The following is a 27,335-nucleotide window of genomic DNA, read 5'->3' on the forward strand; positions in this document are numbered from 1 at the left end:
CTAACGCTGCCCACTACTGTTAACATATTAGTTAAATATTGTTTCATTTTTAATTATCTTTACTGACATTAAGCAAAGACACTACTTCGTACTTTGCATTTAGTAGAACAGTGAGGGGGAAATGGAATTACTATAAAAATAATCCTAGTAGACTGAGGTAGAGGACAGATCTCACACAACAGCCTCCTCATAATCCTAGGACTATCAAGTGAGGTCTTGGAAACTGTTAGATGTTAGCTAATAATTTTCATCTCCTTAATGTGGGCAGCATCCCATGTCCTAGTTTAGAAGAACACTGAAAGTCTTTTCTAATGAGGAAACATAACAGGCAAAGACAAAAGACCCAGTACAGTGAAGCACACAAAGCACACCAATGCCATTTAATTTGATTGTGCTGGGTTGGTTGCCTCCTTAATATAAGTTTGTAGATGACAAACTGTGAGCATTTTTAGATGTATTATTTATGTCAGTTCTTCAGGCAAAAGCAGGACATGTTTAGAGCAACAAAGCTCACTTTTATACTGTTCAAAAGCCTGACAATCTCACAAAGAATAAAACTTGTTCAGCTACAAACTTTAAATTTTATGACTTTCACAGTGCACTAAGTGCAAGGGTAGGACTTAATTTTGGACCTTAAACAACACAAGCTAAAGCCCTCAAGCAGAAGATGTAACATAAAGCCTTTGTGAAGGACACAACCAGCACAAATTCTTAGACTGCACACGACAAATTCAAATCTTCTAGCACCTAACATTCTGTTGCTAAAAAGAAGTCTCTTAGTCCTCATTCTACAGATAAACCTTCAAAAGTAATAAAATTTAACTGATGGAGACAACCTGAAAGAAAAACTCAGCGATGCAAGCTCTGTCCTGCTTAAGCCTGAATGCAGTCTTAGCTCTGAAGTCCATCACTGTCAACTTTAGTTATTTAACCACAATCATTTAGTGCACACATGGTGCATGAAACAGATGCGGGACCTGGGGAGGCTGCTTGGAAGAAAACGCAGAGAAAAGCTGGAAGGTGTGTCAAAAAACTACTATCAAGTGCAGAAATAAAAAATTTCTTCATACATAGTATGAAGATATATGGCATAGATATATGTCTGTGCTTTATACCTGTGGCCAAAACAGTGCTGATAGCACACGTGTGTTTTGGCTATTGCTTCATTCCTTGGAATGCTTCCTTAGGTATTTCAAACAGGCTGGGACTGGGCTTGAGGTCAGGAGCTGATAGAGTCAAGACAGGTGACCCACACCACCGAGTATGAGCAATAAATGTTCAGGGAGATGAGGAGGAAGGGGTGAATGCTTGTGGTTAAATTTCCCTGTGCAAGCAACCATTACATGTGCTGAGGCCCTGACTACTAGGAAGTAGTTGGACATCTAACTGCTGATAGAAAGGAGTGAATAAAGCCCTCTTTTTGCTATGCTTGCACACAGAGCTTTTACCTTCCCTGTTAAATTGTCACTATCTTGATCCATGAATGTTCTCACCTTCCTTTTATTTGCCCCCCAAGAACTGCCCCCCTATTTGCATTTGCAAAAGAGACGAGTGAGCAAGGGGCTGGGTGGGTGGGTGTTTGGCTGCTGGCTGGGACAGCGCTGAAGGTTCTGAGCAGGTATTACTGAAAAAAAAAAAACCCAAACCAAAACCCATCAAACAAAAAACAAGTCACTTGCTCCATAATGGTGGAATTGTACAGTAAAAAATATAAGAAACCACTGTAATACTAAATTAAATGATATACACAAGTTTTTAATAGTTCTTATAGTTCTTCAGCCTTCAATCACAGTTCATTCACACGGCTCCTTACATTACTGTATGTAAACTTTGAGTTTCAACAGCTATTTTTTCAATTCCAGGAGAGACCAATTCATATTAAGCGCTTTAAAACATTATGTAAAAAGATCTTGTCAAAAGCCCAAACCAATTCTATAATGTAATAAAACCCAGTGAGATCTTACTTCCATGATTTTTTAAAAACCCTTCACCATAAGCCCCCCAAACTAAGAGGAAGGAAATCAATGACAGATAACATTGGAAAGGAAACTATGAACTTGTCCTTAGGTCTGTACTACACACCTGCTTTCATTAGTTCAACCTTAGTTCTTCCTGGCACCTTATCTAGTCACTAAGGTACTCCTGAGATTGAAAAGATAACACATCAACACAGAATCTGATAAATTAATGCCAAAATATTCTGCCTGCCTTATCTCTAGGTGTTGTGGATTTCCAGTGACTGGTGACTTTCTGAGTGCCTAAATGTAATACAAACAAAAACTTAAACAGTATAAACAATACATCTCTGTCTTGGTAGTAATGACACTTTGAAAAGAAAGGACCTCAGACATTGCCCTTGACAAAGAATATGACTTTGTTCTCATTTTTCACAAAAAGAACATTTAATTCTCTGTGTTTACAACGAAAGTACATAATCTGACAATCTAAATGATACCATTTTCTAGGTCTGTATTTCAAAAGGACAATCTTTCAGAAGTTTAAAAGGTATACATGCTAGCATCAAACAGATGCTGGTGTCTCATGTTTCTCTTTGCACTCATAGAACAGATACCATCATTGAGCTCTTCACTTACATCAAATGAGATTACTTTATAATGGAAAAAATACAACGGAAAAAAACCCCTTCAAATATTATTTCATAAAATGTATAGCTGTACACATCGTAAGAATTATCATATGGCTATCTGATATAGTTTCTTGTGCTAGAGCTGCAATTCTTTCCAGAATCCAAAGGTTAACAAGATTCTTAGAAAAACTTGGAATGAGAAGAATGACTCATTTCAGTTACAAATTACAGCAATTTTTACAAGGCAGAAAGAATCCAGGAAAAATCCTCAGAGAACACAGTAATTACCTCTGTTCTCCCAGGTTTGAGTATAGCTGTTTTAACTTCAGTTTTCAGCATAGCAAAAACAAATGTATGTTATCATCAGAAAGTATGCTTATAGACAGCTCTACTGTTAAGTGTGAATTTGATTTACCCACTTGACAAAGGTTATTTGCCAATTAAAGCTTCAAATAAAATTACCTATTCCAAAGTGATTTGCAACAGTAACCCCGCAAACAATTAATCTCTTAAAACTTAAGATCTATTACCTGAATTAGAGCCTCTTAAGCACTTCTGAAAATACGTATTTTTAGTTTCAGATTATACATTAGTTTTGAGCATACTGATTTATGAATATCAACATTAGATATTTACTTTTAACTTTCAAATACCGATAACTGCTCTGTGAAAGTATATATCGTAAATAATAGTATAATCAATTAAAAGCTATTTTACCTGCAAAATGAAACTAAATTAATAATTCAGACTGCCCCATGTTACCACAATCAATGCAGCATCTTTTACTGCATCTGAGAAAAATACTACATAAAATGATGATCTCTCAAATTGGAGATGATCTGTCGTTTGCACCAGGCGTATACTTATATACACACATATATACAAAAGAAAATTCTTGCAATTGGGTAAGATGATCATTCAACCAATGTTTGGGTTTTTCACATTTTTATCCCTTGAAACACCCCAGGATTTCTAGTGCTTCGATGAAATACCTACACTGTATTCAGTACTCTCAACGAAAATACTGCTTGGAAAAAGTGACATGCTTAGTTTTGCATCAGTTCAAACTTAAATTTGAGTTAGCATACCCTGGTCTGCCAGCCTCACCCTTGTTCTCACAGCAGTCTCTAAAAACTTCTCCAGATGAAATCTTACTGAACTGTATAAGCATTGGTCTTCAGAGCAGGGTCACTAAGATGATCAGAGGGCTAGAGCACCTCTCCTTTGAGTAGAGTCTCAGAGAGCTGGAGTTGTTCAGACTGGAGAAGAGAAGGCTCCAGGGAGACCTTATAGCACCTTCCAGCACCAGAAGGGACCTACCAGGAAGATGGGGAGGGACTTTTTACAAGAGCATACAGTGACAGGATGAGGAGGAATGGCTTTAAAATGAAAGAGGGTTGATTTAGACGAGACATTTTGCAGAAATCTTTTACTGTGGGGAAAGTGAGATACTAGCACAGTTGCCCAGAGAAGCTGTGGCTCCCCCATCCCTGGAAGTGTTCAAGGCCAGGTTGGATGGGCTTCTGAGTAACCTGGTCTAATAGAAAGTGCCCTGCCAATAGCAGTGGGTTTGGAAATACATAGTTTTTAAGGTCTTTTCTAAACCAAACCATTCTGATTCTATGATTTCCAGAACACATTCTTTTTTTCAGAGAATATTTTTAATTTTCCGAAATTCTGACATGACATAAAAATTTTCTACAGAGATAGAATTAAAATGCCACTGATTCTTAAGATCTTTAAGTTCTCTGAAACACGGATGGGCAATTTTTCTGCTATCAAATGATAAAAATATAGTCAGTTCTGTAATTTCAGTTCAGTTTTAAAAATGTTTGTAGAGAGTAGTTAATTCTGTAGTTAATATGCTTATGATGTACAGTCATGTCCACTCAAACCAAATTTAGTACAAAGCAAGGAGCCAAAAATGAGAGTGGAAAAGTGTCTTTCCTAGAATAAACTGAGGACTAAGTTCAGTCTTAGGATACATCTTCAGACTTTGGTTATCCAACACTATCAGCACCCAGGCACAACTGCTAAGTAAGATGTTCCTTTTCATTGTTCTTGCATCACTGAGTGTAAATTAAAATGTATCCTCCCCCAAATATTTTAGTATCTTAGGAAACACTGGATTCACCAGATACACAGTTTGCATTGTACTTTTGCTATGTGTTACCATACCGATTTTTTAACACAAGAATATGCTCACTGCCTTGTGGAACGAGGACAATTGCATGACTAGATGAGGAGGCAGTTCTTAGTGCCTAAGAAGTGCTCTCTAAAGTGACCACTGTCAAATACTTTTCATTACAGAAGTGGAACAGACATCTGGAACTGTGGGTTCAGATGAGTCCTTTCAGAATTGAAAAAAAAAAAAAAAAAAAATTGTATTAATATATTTTATAAATTCCCTCCACAAATGGTACTGCACAGGTGCTGAGACTGCTCTAATTAAATAAGAATCAACACATTTTTCCACAATACTGGTTCTCCCTATCCCAGCTCTCCCCCTGTCCCTCCTGCATAACCCCCTGGTATTTTAAGACTTCTTACGTAACATGAGAGGAAATTTACTTTCAGAGTTTTAAATTTTTAAATAATGTTTCAGACTCTGTTGCAGAAAAAGTAGTCCTTCTCAACACCACCCCCACCCACTAATCCCTATCATTTCTATAGCAGTATAAAAATGCCATAGAGGCAAAATACAAACTCCCTGACCATAAAGCAAAGCAAAGTATCACTGTATATGCTATATGATTTAAGCATGGATTGTTAGATACATTAAATATGCAAGGATAAAAAAGCTCAAAAGCAGATACAGAAGTCCATATTCAAAATTTAGAGAATTTGAATATAGTAGAAGCTGGATCAGAGTTTTATATTCACATTATAAAGTCAGGGTTTCAATACATGGGGATTATACTCTAGCCCTCAACTTAATTCTGTCCACAGCAAATCAGTTCTGGATAATGTCTCACACACTTCCACTGAGAATAATTACATTTTTATAGCCATCATAAGAAACATCCATCAAGTAAAGATGACTTGCTGATAGGAAACAGTATGACTCCAAACAACCAAGACTTTAACATAAGAACATTTCCTACCAGGATTGTCAGGCTACAGAACAAACTAGTAGCAAAAATCAAAAGTATAAAGCCACTAGGTCAGCTACTAGCTCAGCTGATCTACCAGCTAACATTTGTATACCTCCAATCACACAGTTCCAACTATATTCTTATGCTGGCTACAGCAAACTAGTAAACCCAACATGATCTGATATAGTAGGAAAAGCAATAGGAAAGTATTTAGTTTTAGTCTTTTTTTTCCTCTCTGAAATCAGGGCACCATGGGTCAGATGAGACAAGTAGAGAGTTCCAGCCAGAATTTTATGGGGGTTCCTTTTCATCCGCTTTCACATGAAACCACCACCTATACTGCCTACTCACACTATCATTTAAACTAAAAAGGTAATCAGATACTGGCATATTTTGGCACTGCCATGTGGTTCTGACTGTGTTGGTATTTTGAACAAAGAACTGTGCAAGTTTCCCAGAATATAATTCATAAAACGAAATTGCAATAGTGTATCAGTGAGGTGGTGAGTCATCACTGATGTTCATGTTTGACAAAAGCAAAACATAATTCCTGGAAAATTCCTGGAAATTTCTGGTTCAATCACAGACATGGTGTGCCCATCCACCATTCTGACAGGCTGGTCTTGTTCAGACAGTCTAAAAAAAATCACTAGTAGGAACTCTGTAGTAGGGAACATGAAGCAACATAGTACAATTATCACACCTTTTGCTCTTTCTTGTGCCAAAAATCTAGCTTGGTTAGTAAGTTGTCAAAAGGAGTATCCTGTAAAGTAGAAGGGACTGTGAACTCCTAGTGAGCTTCCACAAGATTGTGTCATAGAAGATGCATCTTGCACCAACAGGCTCTAAATCAGGAAAGGTGAGCTATTGGCATTGATAAAAAGTTTGCACTTCAGCACAAATTTTTGTTGAAACAAAATTTAAACAAAGCACTATTGTGTTTCTGAATAAATTTGATACTAACTACAAACATTTCACAAACATTATACACTAAATTAGGGGGGCAGTGTCCTTAGAAAAATTCCTTAAATCAGATGAAAAAACAGGTGAAGTTCTTGAGCAAACTGTGGAATGGCTGTACTTCGTTTTTTACTAATATGTCTTAACTTCTTTCCTAAATGTAAAAAGATAGAGCTAAATGAATAAGAGACACTCTCCATCCTGTGTGTTCTACATACACCCACAAGTCCCTGGTCTATTACTTCAGCATCCAAATTTAAGTGCAAGTTGATGGGTATTACAGCTGGTGTGGGGGTCAGCAGCTCTGACCCAGGAAGAGGTGACCAGTCCGGGGAGATGGTCCCGAAAGGAATCGCCTTCCTGAGGCCCGGTGTCTTCCCTCAGCTGCTGGCAGAGGAGCCCTAGCAGAGACTGTCAGCTTTTTAGTGATATCAGCTCGTGATTCCAGCTCAGCTCTGCAGGGCAGCCTCCAGGCCAAGCCAGACCAGAGAGAGAGACGAGAGGTTCATGTGGCTGGTTCTGCACGAAGGTAGCTTTATTGTTGGTCCCCTCTGGTGAAGGGGAAAGCCAGGGATGAGAGCCCTCTCTCTGAGCCCCACAGGGCCAGAGGGCTTGGTTTTATAGGGATACAGGGGATGGGTGAAGACCAATGGGTTACAGAGGATCTGGGATGGGTGAGGACCAATGGATTAGGAAGGATCTGCATAGGTTCTCCTAAAGGATTGTGGATCTGTCTTTTCTCACTGTGACCAAAGAAGTGGTTGCCTTTCCAGGGAGTCCTGCTGGGCAATTGCGAAATCTCTTATCTCAGCAGAGATCCCTCCAGGGCAGGGGCTGGGCATACCCCACAGATGGGCACCACTCTGTTTTCGACTTAGATTTCACTTCTCTAAGTAATCACAGCCTCCCAGTGAGCATGCTCTGTTTCACCCCATTCCCTTTTCTTTTTATAGTCCAGCTTCACAACAAAGCACAGCAGAAGCAGGGAAGGTACATGCATTTGCACTCAAGCTCCACTACCTTTTGTTGTTCTTCCACCTTCAGCTGCAGTCCTATGCATCATAGCAGAAGCATGACAAGAGACAGCTAAAAAACCCCCCTGAATTTATTTTCTTAGGCTTAGTAGTCTCACTCTTGGATTCCAGATGCACAATTTGTCAATGAACTTCCAACCAGCTCTGTTTGTGCCAGGTCTCTTCCCTCTCCACACATAAAGTACTGCTTACAAGCTGAATGGGACATAAAGGAGTGCAGACAGTGCTGCGAGCTATGTTCGGGTCATGGTTCACTAGCTGAAGGGTTTCGCTGCACAGGTTTCTATACCTATGGCACTAAAAAGTAACGTTTTTGTTCACATTCCATACATCATGTATATGGATAAGAAAATACTGACAAAGTTTTTTATAGTATCCATTTTGAGGTATAAGAATTGTTTTCTTCCACTATGCTCAAAATCCCATTTTCTGCCTGTTTTTCCTGAAGAATTACTTGAACAATTGAATGTTATGTACAAGAAATGATGATAAAAAGCTCACTACATACAAAATTACAGCAAGTCTGTTCGCACAGAACATGCACAACCGTATCTGAAAAATGACAAAAGATTGATGGAAGAAAAGTGGAAAAATATCCCAACTTATTTTAAAGTTCAAATAAGAAATTGAAGGTAAGATGCTGGGAGAACACATGAGAATTCAGAAAAGCAGCTGCACTGGGCCAAAGCCTTTTGATATGGTGTCATGTACTGCACACGGAAGGGCAAAAGAAGCTAACTGCTGCCAAGAACACAGGCAGAATATTAGGTAGAGAAACTTAGGACAGATAAACAGATATTGTGAATCTCATCTAATCAGATCACTGGATGTATTGAGATTCAAAATGCCAAATGAAATCTGTCATGGAAGCAAGAGAACAATGTTATTTTTGTAGCTGAAAGTGATGAAATAGTGGTATAGATAAACGGAAACAGAGAATTCATATAATATTCTGCTAGAGATAATAAGGTGTTCACTGCTACTGCCTCTAACAGGTTTTACAGAAGTTCAATCTAGAGAAAATGCAGAGAACAACTAGGAGCCCATCTTAGCACTCTGGCTGAGCAACTACATGCTAGTGCATCTTTCCATTATAAAGTAAGATTATATTATACTAATAGTGGCTCAAGTTAAGCCAAGGAGATCCTCAAAACATTCTGTTCCCACTGTGCTGGGTCACGTACTGTACTTTTCATCATTTATCCCAAAAATTCAGTAATGCTCACACATTAGTATTAAAACAGTTTCCATGCACTAGTCAATGTCACATTTATACTTAAGGTAAAGGGAAGTGGGTTACTGTTTGAACAAAAGGAATCCAAAAGACAGACATCCACACACTGGTTAATACTATTCTAAATATGGATTCCATAGATTAACAGATTTCAATCCAGAAAGATTTATCTAGTAGTAATTCTAATACATTATTCATATCCTCCTAATACAGCTTACTTTTAGAAACCAGATCGGTCTGTTGTGCTGTGCTGCAGATGGAAACAGCAGCATATTGTCACACCAACTACAAAAACGGTGTTCTGCCTTTCAGTTCAGTGGTTCCCTGATGAAGAGAATTGATCATCTATCAGAATTTTTTCTGTTCAGCATTTTTTCTAGTGCATAAACCCCAAATTCAGTTTGCTAATACACCAAAAGCAGTACTCCTCTTTACTGTAACATAATTAACATACTCAATTCAGTCTGGATTTTGGACCTACCTCAAAAGAAGCACTACTTAACAGTATAAGCTGTGTCATGCAGCCAAGAGGAACTACCAGGTCTGTCCATGTCTACTCTTTAAAAAATCTCTTCACATGTATTTTTTTACAACCTTGTCTGTCCTGTAGAATGTGAGATGGAGCACCAAACCCACTTCATGGGTTTTGCTGGAAAAATGCAAATAATAAAATCCATATACAATAGTCCACATGCAATGCAGTCTTTTTCTCTTTGCTATTCTAGAATCCTATTTTCCAATACTGTCAATAAAACAAACTCCAAACTCTAAAGTTCTCTAAACTACAGTTAAGTATATTTGATACACATCAGACTAAAGGAATAAAAGAAAATCAATCTGACTGAAGAACAGCAGGTCCTTTGTGGGAAGACATGTTGCTTCTGGATGTGCCAGTGCTGAGTGGTCTGCTGCAGTGGGGCTTGGTTTCTACAGATTTTTGCCTTATGACTGGTATCTGTTCCTATTTCAAAGTTCCTGTACAACATTTCACATAGAGCATTTAGGAGTATCCTATGTATACCTAATTTCCTAAAATTTCCTAATTATTACCAGTTATCTGAATAAAACTTAACAAATCATAAATTGTGACTGCAATGAAAAAAGAGGGCAGAAAACATTGAGGAAACACACAAAAAGGAAGATTGCAAATTTATTTCCATACGAATGATCAGCACACAGTTCTTAGCTTTTTCCAGAATGACCAGCTCGCAGTTTTCACCTTTTGCCAAGAATCATAGGTGTAATGTTTCATGCTATTCATACATGTTTGTTTGTTGTTTTTTTAACAAACGTTTTGCTACATCCAATAGGAACACAGTCAGAAAGCTCCAAAGTCATCTATTTTTTCCAGTTCAGGGAGCTCACTGAATGTAACACTCCACTTTGCCTGGTTTCTTTCACTATTTAATGTATTTTAGTTCCTTCACCATGTCTGACTTTTTTGATGTTTTCATGAATGTTCTTTGCTCTGTTTTTTTATTAATTAAATAGTTTCCCTTACTTATTTTCTTAATCTGCAGAATGCTTGACTTGAAAACTAATATGACAAGAAAAACAGTGGGGTAAGCACGCAGATGGAGTTTTGTTTTCCTAGTAAAGCACTTCTCAGAGTTGCACTATAATTCTAGCTCTCCTCTTCCTGAGACATACTAATTTTTATCTGAAAATGGAAACTGAGATATTCTAGATTATGCCTTTTTATGATCTTCTAATTTTACTTTAAAAAAAGACCCTGAAATTCTTATTTGTTACACTTTTCTGAGGGGGATGTGTGTATGTGTGTGTTTGTTTTTGTTTGTTTGGGTTTTTTTTGGTTAGTCATGTCTCCATTTTCTATACTTCTTTGTCTTGGGGTGACTTGATGATGTGTATCCCCTATCGCTGCTCTATGCCCAGAAATTAACTTTGTGCCTTTCTGTGCCTTTAAACTGAGCCTGAGAGGGGGGAGAGGAAAAAAAACGAGTGAACTTTCAAAGCAGTTGTTCAAGGACACAGGTACACACTTCCTCTGCTTCTAACAGCAGCAAAGGCGGAGGAAGCACCCTTCTTGCTTTTCAGACAGCTTTCAGCTCCTTTTTCTCTGGAAGGAGATGGAGAGTTGAACTTTGTTTTCCTGGGACTTCAGTTTTTTTCACTTCTTCTCTTCTGGACTGTTTCAGCATCAGAACACATCGGGAGGATTTTTCCACCAAAGCCCCAGAGGTGGGCCCATGACCCATCTCCAAGGAGGAGGAGAGAGACCACACCTACGGAAGGACTCTGAAATTTTCCCAGGTTTCTCTCCACAGTGAGAGGTTTTATTATTTAGCATTATTATCCTTTTCCTGTGTGTTTGTTAAATAAATAATTTTTATCTCTTTCACTTTCCTCTGAGGAAAATTTCTTTTTTCTCGAACCTGGTGGGGGAGGGATGGTTGCAACCTGCCTTCTCTCAGAGGCTATTTTCCTCCAAATTTGTCCAAACCCGCACACTTCTTTTACCAAAACATGAATTCAAATTTTTGCATTTATGGAAGAAATTGAGAACTATCTTTCTTCACCAGTTGCTTCCTCTCAGTTTCCCTTAGGTAAAATCCCATTTTAGTTCCCAAGCTGCTAGGTAATTATTTTCAATTTGCTTCAGAAACTGTATTAGCAGTGCACTTTAGCAAAAAGTCTAAATCCAAAGCAAAACTCAAAATAGCTTTTAAAAGCTACTGAAAAAAATACAAATGAAATAAATAATGCCATTAAAGTTGGGAGAAGCATCAAATTATTTATTTAGTTGAGCGTTCATAATGTCAAATATTTGATTCTATATACTTCTACTAATCATACAAGATTGATTAGTCTAAGTAGTGCAAGCTCTCCTCACACTGTAGACAGAAGAAAATGAGATATACAAAATATGAAAATAAGATCTCTGCAACATTTGACCTGCAAAATATTAAGATCTGATTAACCTTTTGTCAAAGTTTTGGAATTTTTTTTAATAAAGGCTACAGAGAGAAAGCCTTGTCTAATGAATAGTTTCTTTAGACTAGCATTTTCAAAAATGTAAAATCATTAATGAATCAGGACATTTAATTTATTAATTTTCAATATGTCCAAATGTTTTCTTGTTCATACTCCCATCTCCAGCTTTTAGAAACAATATATCCTATCTCCTAATGCTCAAATGAAAGCTAAAATAACTTTAAATAGAAACTTGATTAAAAATTACTAATAAGGGGAACTGAAAAATTGCTAGCATTCTCACACAGAGCAAATTAAAAGAGAAAGAACCCCCTCCACCACATTCCATCCCCCATATTCCAAACTGTATTAAATGTGAAGCATATTTTTAGCTAAATCATCTGTAAAGGAAACCATTCCCTTCTGATGTGTAATCATTATAATTTAGGTGTTGATATAAAGCATTAGGGATCACGTGACAGCAGAAAAAGCACTGTTCCAAATAAATCTTGGCAATAGCTAGCTTTAAAAAACGATGATGTCACAGCTTTACAGAGGTCAGGGTGTTAGATCATCTAACTTGTTGGTATAAACTTGTTTTTTGGATGTTAAAAAGACATTCATATGCCCAAAAGACTTCCAGCTTCTTCATCTGTAACAGTAGGTGGTATCTTCCCTTACTTCTGAATTATTTCCTTAATTCTGAAATGCTGTTAGCATACATGTGTTCAGTATTTTGCAGTACTATATAGAAAAATTCCTTTCACTAATTTGCTGCTTTAACTTCGCCATTTCCTACTAGAATCACCGATTGCTTATCAACTGCAGAAACAGTTTATATAAAATCTGATCTCTTCTATTAGTGTGATGTCTTTTGGATGTGTACAATGACTTTTTCTCAGTGACTGCCTGCGTAATGAAAGAAATGTAAAGAAAAAAATTATTTTCAGATAGCATTACTTTCTCCCAAAAGCAGACATGAGGGGAAAAAAAAGTGCTTTGGAGTTGAATACCATTAAAGTAAATGGGAGGTGATTATACATTAAAACATTCATAGATACACTTACTGCTACAAAGCATGAAGAAATAGGTGTGGTTTCCTCATCCCTGGAAGTATTGAAGGCCAGGTTGAATGGGATTTGAGCAACATGGTCTACTGGAAGGAAAACAGAAGGGTTGAGGGGTGAAAATGAGATGATCCCTTCCAATCCAAACCATTCTATAATTCTGATTCTATGAAATAGTAGGGAGCATTAATTCTCCCAGATGTCAGGAACTTTTTTTCCTAAAAAACCCAATTTTTTAATTTGAAGAACCAAGTCCTGCACTCAAATCTCCATACAAGCCACATTTCATTTACCTCAGTTATATGTATTCAGAAAGTTTAATACCCTGAAAACTAATCAGAAGTACAAAACTTACTCAAACTCTTAGTCACTGAGAATGAGTCAGTACCAATTCGTAGAAATGAAGAACTAGGAGTACAATTTTTTTTTTTTTGTAAAATTCTATCTTAAATTCTCTCCTTACTGTGTGTTTGACGTTGTTCTGGTAATACACAGTAAAACTCGCAATATGAAAGTACTCTTGTATTATTGTTCCTACTGTTGCTGAACTTTGATTTTCATCTGCCACAAAGCATCTTACATAACTGCAATTTAGTGTACTCTTCACTCTATCTATGTAATAAGAATCACTTCTGAAATTATGGGATTCACCTAACTGCACAATACTGCAACCTATCTCTGTGAACAGGTCATTGTCTTTCTCAGCTGAGAGACTGCAAATTTCATAAATTCTTATGATCTAAGTTGTCTGTGAGCTTCTAGAAAAATTAAAATAATAGTTCCTAAACCTTACAGTTTCCGAAAGAAAAAAACCGTATGGTATTTCTACAGTTCTAGGCTGATCATCAGTATTTTCTTGGAATAGCAATCAATATAGCCTTGGCACAGCAGCAAAGATTCTACGGTTATTTATTCAAAAAACATGCTTTTTTCTTTTTTCCAGACAGTCAGCAATAAAATACGTAATTAATTTCAATGGGCTGTTTCTTTATTTTGCTGTTTTAATCCAGCAAGGCACAGTGCCTGTGAAGATGGACCAGGATCTTATTTGTGCGTGGGACATTCATTACCCCAGCTATTGACCCTTTGGGTTGTAGCACTATGAGTAACATTACTACTTAAGGCAGAGGTGGCTGCATTTGAAGACTTCCTATGTCCCTCTTCAGAAAAACTACACATTACCAAGGACGCAGGAAAAGCACAAATACGTCAGTGAATGCTACTGCCTCTTCTTAGCACACTACCCACTAATGCTGCCCTAGCACAGCAAGTAGCCCTCCCTCTTTTGCAAGATGGGCACATAATGCGTAACAGCTTGTGGAATTCCACTCTGCTGAGATCATTCTATAATTTCTATATATCCTAAAAGCATTTTATAGACAAGCAGCTTAATAACATTTATTTAAAAGAAGGAATAAATTCACAGCACAGCCAGCTATTCTGGCCTTCAGCAGAGCTATTATGACAGCTCAGCTACACCATATTCTAGTCTAAATAATCTAGCTTCAAGATGATCATAAAATATGTTGAAGTACATACAGGTACACTCAGACAATCCTGATATACTTTTTATCCAGTAGCATCCTGAGCAACTTTCCCTCTCCAACACAAGTGTTGTTTACAACACAACTCATAACCAAATGCAAACAAAGGTTCTTCCTGAAAATTTGCAAAGCTGTCTATTCCATTTGTTATTATTAACACCAAATTGTGTAGAAGACATGTCCAACAGTAGAAGAGATCAGGTCAGAAAATACCCTCAAAAGCTGTAATCACAAATAATGGCATAAAAAGACTGTAGCTAAAAGTAATTAAGACTCTAAAATGCTGACGTTAAAATGCACGCAACAGGAGGTTTAGGTGCATCTCAGAAAACAGTAGCTTTTACAGGCTATTTTACTCAGATACAACTTCCACAGAAATCACAACTGCTGTTTTACAAAGGTAAATCATGCATTTGGGCATGAATCCTAATTCTTAATACCTTCTTCTTAATCCAGTTATAATCGGCGACAGAATGAATGTGCTAATAACAAAAGTCACCATGTAGCAACAATAGTTACAACCAGAGCAAAAGCAAAGAGAAACTTCAGCTCAGCAGCAACCCATGCCTGAAATTTCTTCCTCCTTTTATCAGGAAGTTCAAAAAGACACTGCCTCATGTACCCGCACTGCCCTGTAATGCTGCACTGCTGCTGGAGGAACAGCTGTGCTTGCTGTGGCTGACTCCCCTTGCCCTGCCCGCTGCTTGGCTTTGCTTTGTTTAGCTGTGACAGCAATTTCTCTGACCAGATGTCTGCAGCTAATTTGTTTTACTTTTCTTGTATTTCTATGGTACAACAACTAACAGCAGTTATTCCATGTATAAAGAGATAGTTGCATTGCTAATATAATGATGCAGTGTAAAGAAATGCAGGGCTGCTAACAATAGCAGAGGTCTTGAGAAATGGGTACACAGGACACGATATGAAGGAGTACATGCATGGGATCACAGTAGGGTTGGCACTGCAGACTAAAACAGCTATGAGAAACTTCCCAGAGGTCTGTTAAAGAAACGCAGACTTGGCCCTGCACAGAATTGGTTTTAAGGATAACAAACAGAACATAGTAACTGTATCTTACACACATGAACTGCACCACATAAGGTACTTTGGATGTGGCATGAAGCTGCAGTTCAGTGAAGGGAGAGTGAAGGTACAAAAGTATGTTACCAACCTACAAAAATGACCACAAGTATATTCTGGGGTAAATAAAAGAAACCATTAACATTACTTCATTTTACACTCAGTGAAGGACTTTAAACATAAGAGCTTCCCCTTTTGCCCTGTATTTCCTCTTTTTCTATTTCAAATGACTTCTCCAGGTCCTTGTATTTCGCTAACAAAGGTCTCAACTGAACTTTGTAGGTACTGCCTGCCTAGTCTAGCTGTGATTTCATTTCACTTCCTTCTCTTCCTGCTTTACTTTGGTGCCTAACACTAAATAATGTTTTTAGTCCCCCAGCAGCCAGCTGAGAGATCCATAAGCAATCTGAGAATAATTCTTTTTATGAGTATCATCACAGAAAGAGTGAATAAAATCCAAGTACATAAATGCATAACTAGACACTTAAAGGATTTATAGTTTCAATAAAAACACGACAGTGCAAGAAAAAGAACTGTAAACCAATGTGTACATGAAAAAGAGACTTGGAAAGATGAAACAAACTTTGGTCACAAGCTAAACCTTTAAAGCCTAGCACCGTCACTACAAGACTGTCAGTTGCTAGAGGGCAGCAGTATGAACTTCAAAACTCAAGGCTGTGGGACAAAATAACAGACCTGACAGTGCGGATAAACAACGCTGTATCTCACACACCTGTTTATCCAGAGTTCAGATGAACATTTGGTAGCATGAAAAGCAAATTGACTTCTTGGAAACTGACCAGTAACCATATTTGTAAGACAAAACATTGATGTTTCCAAAAAGATACAAAAGAACCAGTGAAGCATCATTGAGGAATGAAGCAAAACTGCCAGTATTTTTTCCTACAAATCAGTATCCTTTCCAAGAGGACACTGCATTTTTGAAGCTGACTACAGAGCCTTCTTCTATGTAAAATGACTGTAAGAAAAAAAGCAATATAGCTTTTTGGAGAAGTCACAAATGGTATTTTTCTGAGATCTTCCAGAAAATTATCATCATTAGCAAACAATGTAAACATGTAAGAAAATACACACAAATGGAATTTATAAAAGAAATACTTCATCTGCTTAGCTACAGCAACTATAACAAGAATCATTGCTAATATCGGCAATTCCTAGATTTAAGTAGCTATTATCATACCCTAACAGTTTATATAATTACCATGTGCTAACAACATAATCATACCCTAACAGAAGATTTTTAAATCCCCATGAACACAGATGTGCACAAACACACACACAAAATGCAAGCATCCCCTGCACAGGCATTAAGAGCTGTCCTTTGCAGAACAGAGAGAGGAAGCCTGGGTCCCTCTACTGTTAGCTAGCTAGTTCAGTCCAGCAGCTACACCTCAGAACCTGCATCAGTGCAAGCCTCTGGAGGAAGTGCAGGTCAGGAGCTCACAGAATTGCTCCTATTTACAAGTTTTAAATACTTCAATTTAATTACAGAGTGCATTCTGCTGCCACACAATGTTTATGGCTGCACTTTGCCTTTCTGCAAGACATAAAATAACTCTGACAGATAGCTATCTTGTTACAAAATAAACTTAGTAAAGCAGTCCTTGCATTTACGAAGAAATTCCAAAGCCTTAACTGGTTTGTTATCTCAGACTGCTCTCTCTCCAGAAAAGCTTAAATTAAAGATTGAAATTATATGCTCAGTACTTTAATAGAGACATCTTTGAAGATACTTACTTACGTCAGGGTTCTGCTGCACTGAACTAATTCTTAAAAGAGTACTTAAATTATATACTTCCCACTGTTGTTTATTAAACCCCTTTCACTCCATTCAACCAGAAACTTGTGGTTTTTTCTTCATGAAGTTTTACTTCATCAAACTTTTACTTCATGATTGCTTAAGTGTTACAGTGGGGATTCTGTAACCCGATGTATCAAACAACGAGTCCCGTGGAAAAGAAATATATATGGACGGATTCTTGATAGATGTCTCAGAGATGTTTATTTCTCCAGCCGCATGGCCGGGGCTCTGCCGAGGAACTGCTCAGTCACGGGACCCGAGGGTCCTTCTGCCCGCGCAGGGAACACAAACCAACCCATGGGAACGAGGCTGAGCAGGGGCAGGGAAACCCCGTGTCTGTGCCCTCAGGGCCCCTCTGCCAGGGCTACATGGCAGGGGGAGGGACCCAACACTTAAGCATATATGGTATGATAGAAATTGTGGTTACAAAGTACCACAGATCAGCTTTCTATTGGAAGTACCAGAGTGATAAAATCCACATTTTTACAAGAAGGACTGTTAGAATACAGAACAAAAAGGATGAAAAGTAAAACTTGCAATAATAAAACGAGGATACCATCCTGACATGAGAGGTGAGCAGCCACGAAACGGAGTGTGTGGCAGAGAACAATTCCCATTTACAACACGTCAGACTGTAGGGAGGATGCAATTTTCTAGATTCACATTCTCCTGGGAAGATACCTCAGCACTGGGAAACACAGCAGCACTAGACACACGTGCTGCTTGACACAGTCTAAGAAGCAGACCATTTAAAAATTCCCTGCCATGACTGCAAACTCTCACCAAGGTTAAAATAATCAATGCAAAACCAAAGTATCTTCTTCTGAAAGCTACTACTTGAAACCAATCACTTAGTTTACAACTAATTTTGAAATTTTTGTATTTTGTAAACTGTATGCTTATTGATGAGACTTAACAGATTTATAAACTGTATATAATTTGCTATATAATACTGCAAGAGACTTAAAGATCATAATTGCCTCAAACATTGTTAAGACCACCAAATGACTTTGCCCATTATGGCAAACCATATCAAGAGGCAACTGCTCATCGGTGACCACCCTGCCCCCCTCGCCCCCTGCCCTGCCACTGTTGGATGTGCCTTTGTGAATTCCTGGAAATTTGGACAGTAAATTAAGTCACATGATGGGAACTTGAGATAAGATAAAGGTGGTAACACTGTCCAATTATCTCAGACTAGGGAGAGGCAAACAAACTGGGGGAGCACTGATAATGAACACAAAGAATCCACAAGGAAAGCCAACTCAGTAACTGTGCTGACAAATCATCTCTGACTGGGCCCAGAAGGGGAAGGCCATGGACCACTGACTCAAAAGAAGAGGAAGACTGAGCACGGGAAGCAAGGAATCATTTAACCAATAGAACAGGAGAACTGTGTATCCAATGAGCATTTGATTCCTTTGTTTGCTAAAGTGTATAAATGAGAAGTTTTGAGTGACCTTGGACCCCCCCACTACTGAGAAGACCAGAAGAAGAAGACCAATGGGATGATGTCTGGATCCTCGGGTGGTGAAAATTTTTTACTTAATCTGTCTCTCTGTTAGTCTTTTCATTTTCCCACCTCCCTTTTTCAGTTTCCTTCTATCTCTCTCAATTTCCCATTTACTGTTAAATGAAATCTGTACGATTGACTTCAGCATACGGTCTCATCTGCACCTTAATTTGGGCAGAGGTGTCTCTTGAATAATGGGATCTTAACATTATTTTGGCATAGCTGGCAGGATACTGTTCTCTAATCTCAAGTGCCTTTGACAATGGTACAATTCCCTCTAGGGGGGTTGGGTGGTTCCTTCGCTGTGAACTCTTGGAAACTTTTCCACAGCTTTCCTCTGAGGAAGGTTATGTGTTTTGTCCTGGGGGAACTTTTGGAAAAAAATGGCTGTCCAGGGTGGCCCGTGTAAAAAAAGTATTTTGTTACCCTTCCTTGAAAAATTTTTTAGTTGCCCCTCTATCCCACAGGTGGAGTTGACGCAAGAAAATTAACCTACTGGTTCCTCAAAATGAGCTACTGGTTATTCAAAAATCTGAAGATGAAATAATGCTATCCTCACAAGTTTGGTGAAAGAATTGTACTTTCAGTTAAATAAGGAAAATGAAAATTGAATGCAAGTAGAGGCACTGCTAGCTGTCAAGCATGATGACATCCAAGAGCTTCAGGCAGAGCTTCAGAATGTGCATGAGAAAGAGGGAGAATCTTATGGGAAGAAGTGCAGGACATAGAACCTGTAACATATTCTGAAACATGATCTTGTAACTCAACCTTTTTTTGTTCAGTGGAGAAGTTGGGAGACAGTGCATGAGTCCACTGTTCGGATAAAGAAAAAAATGTAACGTTTGCATTGACATTTGATGACAAGGAAGTAGCATGTTGATGCTTAATTAAAATTGAAACCAAAAATGATTGCCAGGATCAGCAAACAGCTACTAAAATGGTGCTGTATATGGCTAACTAAGATATCAAAGTCTGGCCATAAATCAGGCAAGATTTAAATCCATCAATATTAATGCAGTGGGATACTGAAAATCTCGGTATACTTCCAAGATGGCAAAGAGGTAAAATCACTGGAGTAAATGGAGCCAATGTTATCTGTGGAACTGATTAGGTTAATTCATGGCTCCTGGGTGAGAAGCTGAAGTCTGCTAATCCTAACCCTAAAAGAAATCCAGGTTAAGCCATTAAAGCAGTCCCTAATTCCCAAGTGGTGGCATGTACCAAATTTTAACAAGCAGCTTCATTCCCTCTAGACATGAAATTAATTGGAGGAAACCCCCCATGAAAAGATGAGGGAAGAAGCAACAAGAGGAGTGTACCAAACACTTCATGAAACAGAAGTTAAAACTCTACCTGAGAGGTATCAAGCTCAAGCTGTTAAGGGATAACTTGCCAGGGAAGTTTGTGTTGCTTTCTTTTTCTAAGAGTGCCAACACCCCTGCCCAAGCTGAAGATCAAAAGAACCAGCTCGAAGTGGGTTAACTGCCAGTGGATTTACATGAGAAAGCTCACAGAAGTCAACCAAGACTATATGATGATGACTTTTCCTTTAGGCCCTTTTACCTTTGTGGTAGACACAGGACCTTTTAATCAACACTGAATGCATTTTCCATCCTACTAATAATCTGTCTATAGTAGGCTGAATTTTCACTTTTCTTTTTATAGGAACCTGCCAACAGATGAGATCAAGCTGCGTGGAACTGGTTAAATTTTTTAACTGCCACCATAACTGCTTGTATTATCAGCTTATTAATGTTTGTGATTTGTTTGTGTTTTCATTGCAAGTGACTTGTTGAGAGACCATATATTAGTCAAACCATTTTATATGTTGTTAGTTTGATTTTTGCCAAGTTTGTCTTTTATTGGAAAAAAATTGTGTGGGAAGAGCTTTTACTTTTGTCTTATGAATGTATAATTTTGTCTAAATCAAATTTAGCCTGGGAGTTGGTGTAAGAATTTATGCATATTTGGAACCATACAAATATGTATTAAGCAGTTCTGCCTCAGAAGACTTTAGATTGATGATGATTTGGCTAAATTTTTCAGAGATATTAATGAGTGAACTAAATAATCCTAATAAAACAGAAGAAAATGTTACATGGGAAATGGGTGACCATTTCCTTTCTAGATAAGGAGAACAGACAGCCATGGACTGCAAATGGGCCATGGGTGAAATACAGAAAAACCTTTTACCAGCTATTAAGCAACTTTACCTGTGACCATTTTCGGAACCAAATATGTTATCAATCATGAGACATTCCAAATCAAATCAGAGACTTATATTCCCAGTTGAATGTGTCTCATGTACAATTGGCTTTCCTACCATGTGTTCTAATAGAATATTTTAACTTTACCTAATTCCTTTTATTTGTGCTAATCAATATGGTAACTACAGTACATTCTGCACCACGAGTTTCTCAGTTGTGGGTGCAATTTACTGTGGAAGAAATTAAAAAGGAATGTGACAAGGGCAGTTTGCCCACTGAAATGAAAAAAAAATTAAAAAGCAACCTGGGATAATATAACTAAATCTGAAAGTCTTATTTTGTGTCAGGATTAAATTGCAACAGAGCTATACTCCATCCCCTGGACAAGAGAGTATAGGCCCGATGTAAAGATGTGTTTGCGTAAGAACCTTTTGTATGAAAACTCTTTTTGTATATTGACTGAAAACTTCGTAAGCTAGAAGTTAATTTTCCATGGTTTACAGAATTACCCAGCTGGACAGGAACATTACCTATAAAATTCTTCCAACTACATGTGGATGTGATTGAAAGAGAACACCATTTTAAAGACTTCGAAGTATGTAAGCCCAACTTGTCAACAAACCCATTCACACTTATTCCCAGTGTGCAAAGGTGTACTAAGGGACCTGAAAATCTGCTTCAGAGTAGGCTGACTGACACATCTTAATATATGACATATGTATCTGTTGGGGATACCTTTTCATGGGATTTAAAAATCAAGACCCACTGTGTAATTCTATGGCTAATTTGGGCCTATATCCAACACACACAGTATTGTGAAATCCATCACACCCACTACCCATTAAAGAACACTCTGATCCTTGGGAATCACTGGATAGGGGCAGTGGCTAATTAGAATTGGGTTGATAAGTGCATAGCTGTTGTTTGCAGTATGATTACTTATTTGTGTTATTGCTTCTGCTGTTTCTGTCTTTTCTCCTAGTGACCACAATCTTTATCACCCCCATGGACAACTTATGAACTGAGGAAAAGTTCCTGGAAGAGTGTTTGAGCCACAGGGTGGTGTAAGGAAAGCCAGCTCAGCAACTGTGCTGACAATCAGCTCTGACTGGGCCCAGAAGGGGGAGGCCATGGACTACTGACTCAAAAGAAGAGGAAAACTGAGCATGGAATCAAGGGAATAATTTAACCAATAGAACAGGAGAACTGTGTATCCAATGAGCATTGATTCCTTTGTCTGCTGAAGTGTACAAATGGGGAGGAGTTTTGAGTGACCTTGGATCTCCATTACAGAGAAAACCAGAAGAGGACCAATGGGATGATGTCTAGATCCTCAGGTGGTGATAACTTTTTACTTAATCTGTCTCTCTGTCACTCTTTTTCACTCCCCTCCTCTCTTTTGCTCTTTCTTTCTATCTCTCTCTACTTCCCATTTACTGTTAAATGAAATCTGTACTACAGTCTTCAGCATATGGTCTTTTTTGCAGCCTAATTTGGGTAGAGGCATCTCTCCAATAATTGGATCTTAACAAATGTAACTAAAATAATGTAGGAATTGGTTAAGCATGTTTTAACAAGGAAAAGGTCTGAAAGTACCTTTCTTTCTTAGCTATCAAAAATTCTGAAACTTTGTACAATATTTTATTCTTGAAAGTAACATCTAAAGACTAAAGTATCTCGAGAGACTGTAGGTGACATGACTGTGAAAATGCTCATATACATGGAGCTTGTGAATCATAATTTCATTTACCAAAACAATGAGATCTGGAACTTTTAAAGCCATTTTGGGGATCCAGACAGCTAAGAATCTTTAGACTTAGTAGAAAACAAGTATTCAGTATTAAGACATCCAGACTCTCAGCTTTAGAGATGCATTTTACAAAACAAGAACAAGTTTTAAAAAGGTCCCAATACCAATTTAAGTCTTTAAGCAAAACAAAAACCTTTCCCAAAGGAAAAAGAATATATGCATACCATACTGAGAAGACTAATATTTCCCAGACCCATTACATTTTCAAGCTGGTTCTCACCTTTAATTGAGAGAGACAGCCTTTAAGTATCTCTCTTAAATCTTGAATTCACAGTGACAAACCTACCTCATGCAGGAATAATTGCTTGTGTAGATACTACTTCTCTGATTAGTTAGCATGTTTGCTCTTGCTTACTACACAGGTATTTTGTTGCAGGAAATTTATGATGAGAAATTTTCCTTCAAAGGCGTATTTATCATTAGTCATTCTACTAAATTTGAGAGGAAACCAGAACTGTGTAAGTAATTTTATGACTGGCTTTTCTCCATGGCCCTTCACCAAAAGTTGCAACTGCCTATGGCCTTTAACTCTGTTCTGCTTTAGACGGTTTGAAGATGGAAACCATTATTGTATAATTGGTAAGAAAATGTAACAGTTTGTGTTAGATTTGCAGACAAAATACTTACCTACTAAAGACTAATATTTTAAATGGCAGTAATCAATCTTTACTCATAGAAAAATATTTGTCTTACAACAAATAATACATGTAATTATATTTTAAAACACTCTTAACTGTAAAGATAACTCAAAATGCCATTAGTTTAAAGTTAGAAAATTCTGACATGGTAGGGTTTCTCATTTAGAAGATACAAATGTTTAGTTATTCTTTAATCACACTGATTAAATTTCACTGTGTTTTTTCCCACTTCAAATTTATTATTACATCACAAAACAGTAAGAAGGCAAATGAAAACCCGTCGTGGTTTGATTTTGCACAGAAAGAAAACTTGATACGATGGAATTAGAAAAAAATGACACGTAGGACGGGGTCACAAATTTTTGCTTGCCTGATACCTGACTCTAGACAGTTCCACATTAAACCAGTATTAAAAGACAGCAACTAAAAAAAAGTCAGAATGATTTCTAAAAGCAAGTCAAACTTTACCAAAAAAGTAGCATAATTAATTTTAAACACTTACCTGCTTCTGTAGACATTGCTCTTGCCTTCTCTGTTTTCTCCTCAGGCTTTTTGACTTGTTTCTTTCTCTCTTACTCAGCTTTTGGTTGAAGGAAATACTCCTAGGCTGCACAAGACCAATAGGTGTGATGTGTTGTTTGTCTTCTACAGCCCTTGTAGGTAAGGAAAGGTTCATCACAAACGGTAACCCATCAGCAGTGACACTCCCAGAAGATGGTCCAGTAACTCCAAAATCACACTCACTTTCTGTTTCTCTGTGCAGTGATGTGGTAACGGAAGCAACTTGCAATTGGCTTTGTAGTATGTCAGCACAGGAACTATACAGATCCTGAAAAGAACTACCATCCTTCCTACTGGACTCTAATTGCAAGCCCCCTTGTGCGTAAACAAGTGGATTTTCATTTTGGCCATGGTAAAGTGTTCCCATATTGCAAATTTTATATAACACAGGTGAAAAAATAAGTCTTTCTCTGATATTTAAATCCAAGCTATGTGATCTTCTGTGAAAAGGTTTTACAGCGCATGCATCTTTCTTAGGATAGGAAGAAGGGAGATTTCTTTTTTGATTTAATGCCTTTAAGGGAAGTTTTTTACTTTTTATCTCGTATCTGGGAGCTCTTACTTCTAGACAAAGTGCTTCTGTTAATCTTCCAGCACCTTTGTTACTTCCAGCCATATAGGAAAGCCCTTAATTTTTTATTCCCAAAGTTGCAGTTACCACTTCATGGCAGGTATCCTTGTTAAAACCAGACTGAATTTTGAGAAGCAAATGATTTTCTGATGATTTTGACAATTTAGCAGAGAAAGGTGGCTGATGCTCAGTCCAAGTTCTGCAGGAATGTATATTTACTAACTGTCCACAGGAACATTCTTTGTTGCAAACAAAGTTAAAGCCCCCTAAGCAGGCGTCACAGAATGGACAGTGCAATTTTCCAATTGTCCACTGAGCCTATTGACAAGAAAAGAAAAAAATAAAGCACCCAACATGTTCACTGAAAATAAATGAGCAAGAAATAATTACTGGAGTTATTTTCTCCTTTAATAAGAAGATTTTCTTCTTGTTTTTTAAATACAATAAAAGACACTTCACAGCAGAAAGAAAATCCACCATAAATAATGTTCTGGTCAAAGCTCTGCTTGCTACAGCGATAAACAATTCTAAGAAATCTAACACACATTTTAAAATGTAGGAGCTTTGAAATATATTTAAAATTTGTCCATAGACAGAATAATGCTGCAATACTAATGAAAACATCAGATCCTTAAAGCAGTGAAATCAATTTCCCATGTTAATCTGGAATTGGCAAGCACAGCTTCTCAGCTGAGTGTTCTGAGTGCTGATACATTTCTTGCATACTAAGTACAGTGGAAGGAGATTTCTTTCAAAAAGAATATAGCTTTTCAGTTTGATTACCCCACAAAAGCTTAAAATGGTACTTGTATTTTGTTGTACAGAGCATTACAACATAACCTCTGTGCAGATACCATGACAAATCCATAATACTCTACATATAAGGAGACAGTTATTTTCATTATTTATAATTCTATTAATTTCTTTTCAATCCTGAAAGCCCTTTTTCCAAAGGAAATACATATCAAAGATCTATAAACTCCTACATATTAATACAACTATTAGTACTCCTACATATTTAGGCAACTATTAGTATTTTCAGCAATTATATTTATCTGTCAGCAGCACTGTTGAGGACTAAGTTATGCAACTGTTTGTAGGATCAAAGCCCAGACAAGAAACAACATTATCAACTCCAGCCACACTTTACTCACTTCAGTGTCTAAAGAGCCATGAATACAGAAGATGCCCAACATTTCTAGTTTATTTCAGCTGCAAATGTCCTTCAAGGTAATTTGGGAAGATGAGTCCATAACTGATGCTTGTCCTATAGAAAGCTACAGAAAATGTCAGGAAAACCAATTTTGTAGTTTCAGAAAAAAAACCCAGCAACTTGTGTGGAAAAAACGTTATTTTTCACACACAATGCTACAAGAAGTTCTGGAAACACTTATTTGAGAAACTTACTCCTGCCTTGTGGGTTAAACCCTCAAAATTACACAAAATATCAAAGATGTGTCTTTCATTGCTGACAGGTTTTTTACTTGGGGGAAAAAATAGTTTACATATAACTAAAGGCTTTCAAATTCTTGGGAATTCTGTGAACATACAAAATCTCTCAGTTTATAAGGCTGACCAATGTGTCATATGCCATTCCCAAAGGAGAATTAAGCTCCTTCAGAGATTTACTCTTAAACCTCCCACACTCAATTTCCCAGATGCCAGGGGCTAGACACTAAAATTACAGGGAAAGCACTTTCTAGTGACTTTTTTGAGTCTCTCTGGCATGGAATAGTATCCTGAATCTTCAAATGGAGAAGACGAGTGATGAGTGAAAATTAAGAAGGCTAGAAGCCTGGAAAAAATGGAAATGCACAACACAGTATGGAGGAAAAAGGACATCTTTATGTCCCATGTGCACAGAGACTGGGAGATGAGGTGTGGTACCAAGGAGCCCGGAATTGATTTAGCATTAGAGTTTGGCAACAGAGTGTGGAAGCATTGACTCAGTAAAAGAAGTAACAGCCTACTAGTGGAGGAGGTGGTAGGGGGAAAATCAGCAAGATCTGAAGGGGAGCTGAGGGTACACAGATTTAGTGATGGACTGCGTAAAGAGGAAAAAATGGAAGTGGTTAGAAAAAGAAACCAAAACAAGTGATAAGTGATCGGTTAAAGAAATGCAGGTCAATAAAGGTCACTAGCAACACTAGCTAGATATTTGTAATTACTGAAGATTATCTATACACTAATATGTACATGAAATCCAAGGAGATTGGTTAAGAACAGGGACAGATGGCAAAAAAGAACCGGCTGGGAAGCAGTGGGTTTTTACAGCCTGCAAATAGACTTTGCGCTTATGTAAAATGATTTAGCCTTTGATTCAGGAGTCATACAGGAGAAAATAACATATGATCACAAAATTATTCAGAGCCCAGGAGGATCTGGAGATAAGTCAGAATTGTTTAGCATCCCATACCCTCCGCCACCCCCCACCCCATTTATCCATAAAAACACAGGATCTTGCTGGAGGAGATAGAGTGAACGAGGCAGGAGTTCCAAGGATAATAAGTGATGCAATGAACACAAAGATGTTGAAAGGGTACACAAAGAATTCCATTCTCTGCCTTTTTCACCAGAGGAGAATTGCTCCTCTGCAGTCTCAAACAAATATGGCAAGCCTTTTCTGGGCAGTCTATGGGTATTTTGTATTTGTATTTCCTCAGTCCCCAGTTTGACCC

The 27,335-nt window shown here is 37.7% G+C and overlaps 1 protein-coding gene across 1 annotated transcript in view; it reads right to left on the bottom strand.

Moving 5' to 3' along the window:
• Window positions 1–27,335, bottom strand: part of RNF180 (ring finger protein 180) — a gene marked incomplete at both ends in the record, with an annotated part of 84,218 nt that overhangs the window by 34,412 nt on the left and 22,471 nt on the right. Inside the window, 2 exon segments of the mRNA XM_082301693.1 lie at window positions 24,028–24,714; window positions 24,718–24,975. Of these exon segments, the coding sequence (XP_082157819.1) occupies window positions 24,028–24,714; window positions 24,718–24,975 (945 nt within the window).

The sequence above is a fragment of the Coloeus monedula genome (genome assembly GCF_965178545.1).
Source record: "Coloeus monedula genome assembly, chromosome: Z".
NCBI lineage: Eukaryota > Metazoa > Chordata > Aves > Passeriformes > Corvidae > Coloeus > Coloeus monedula.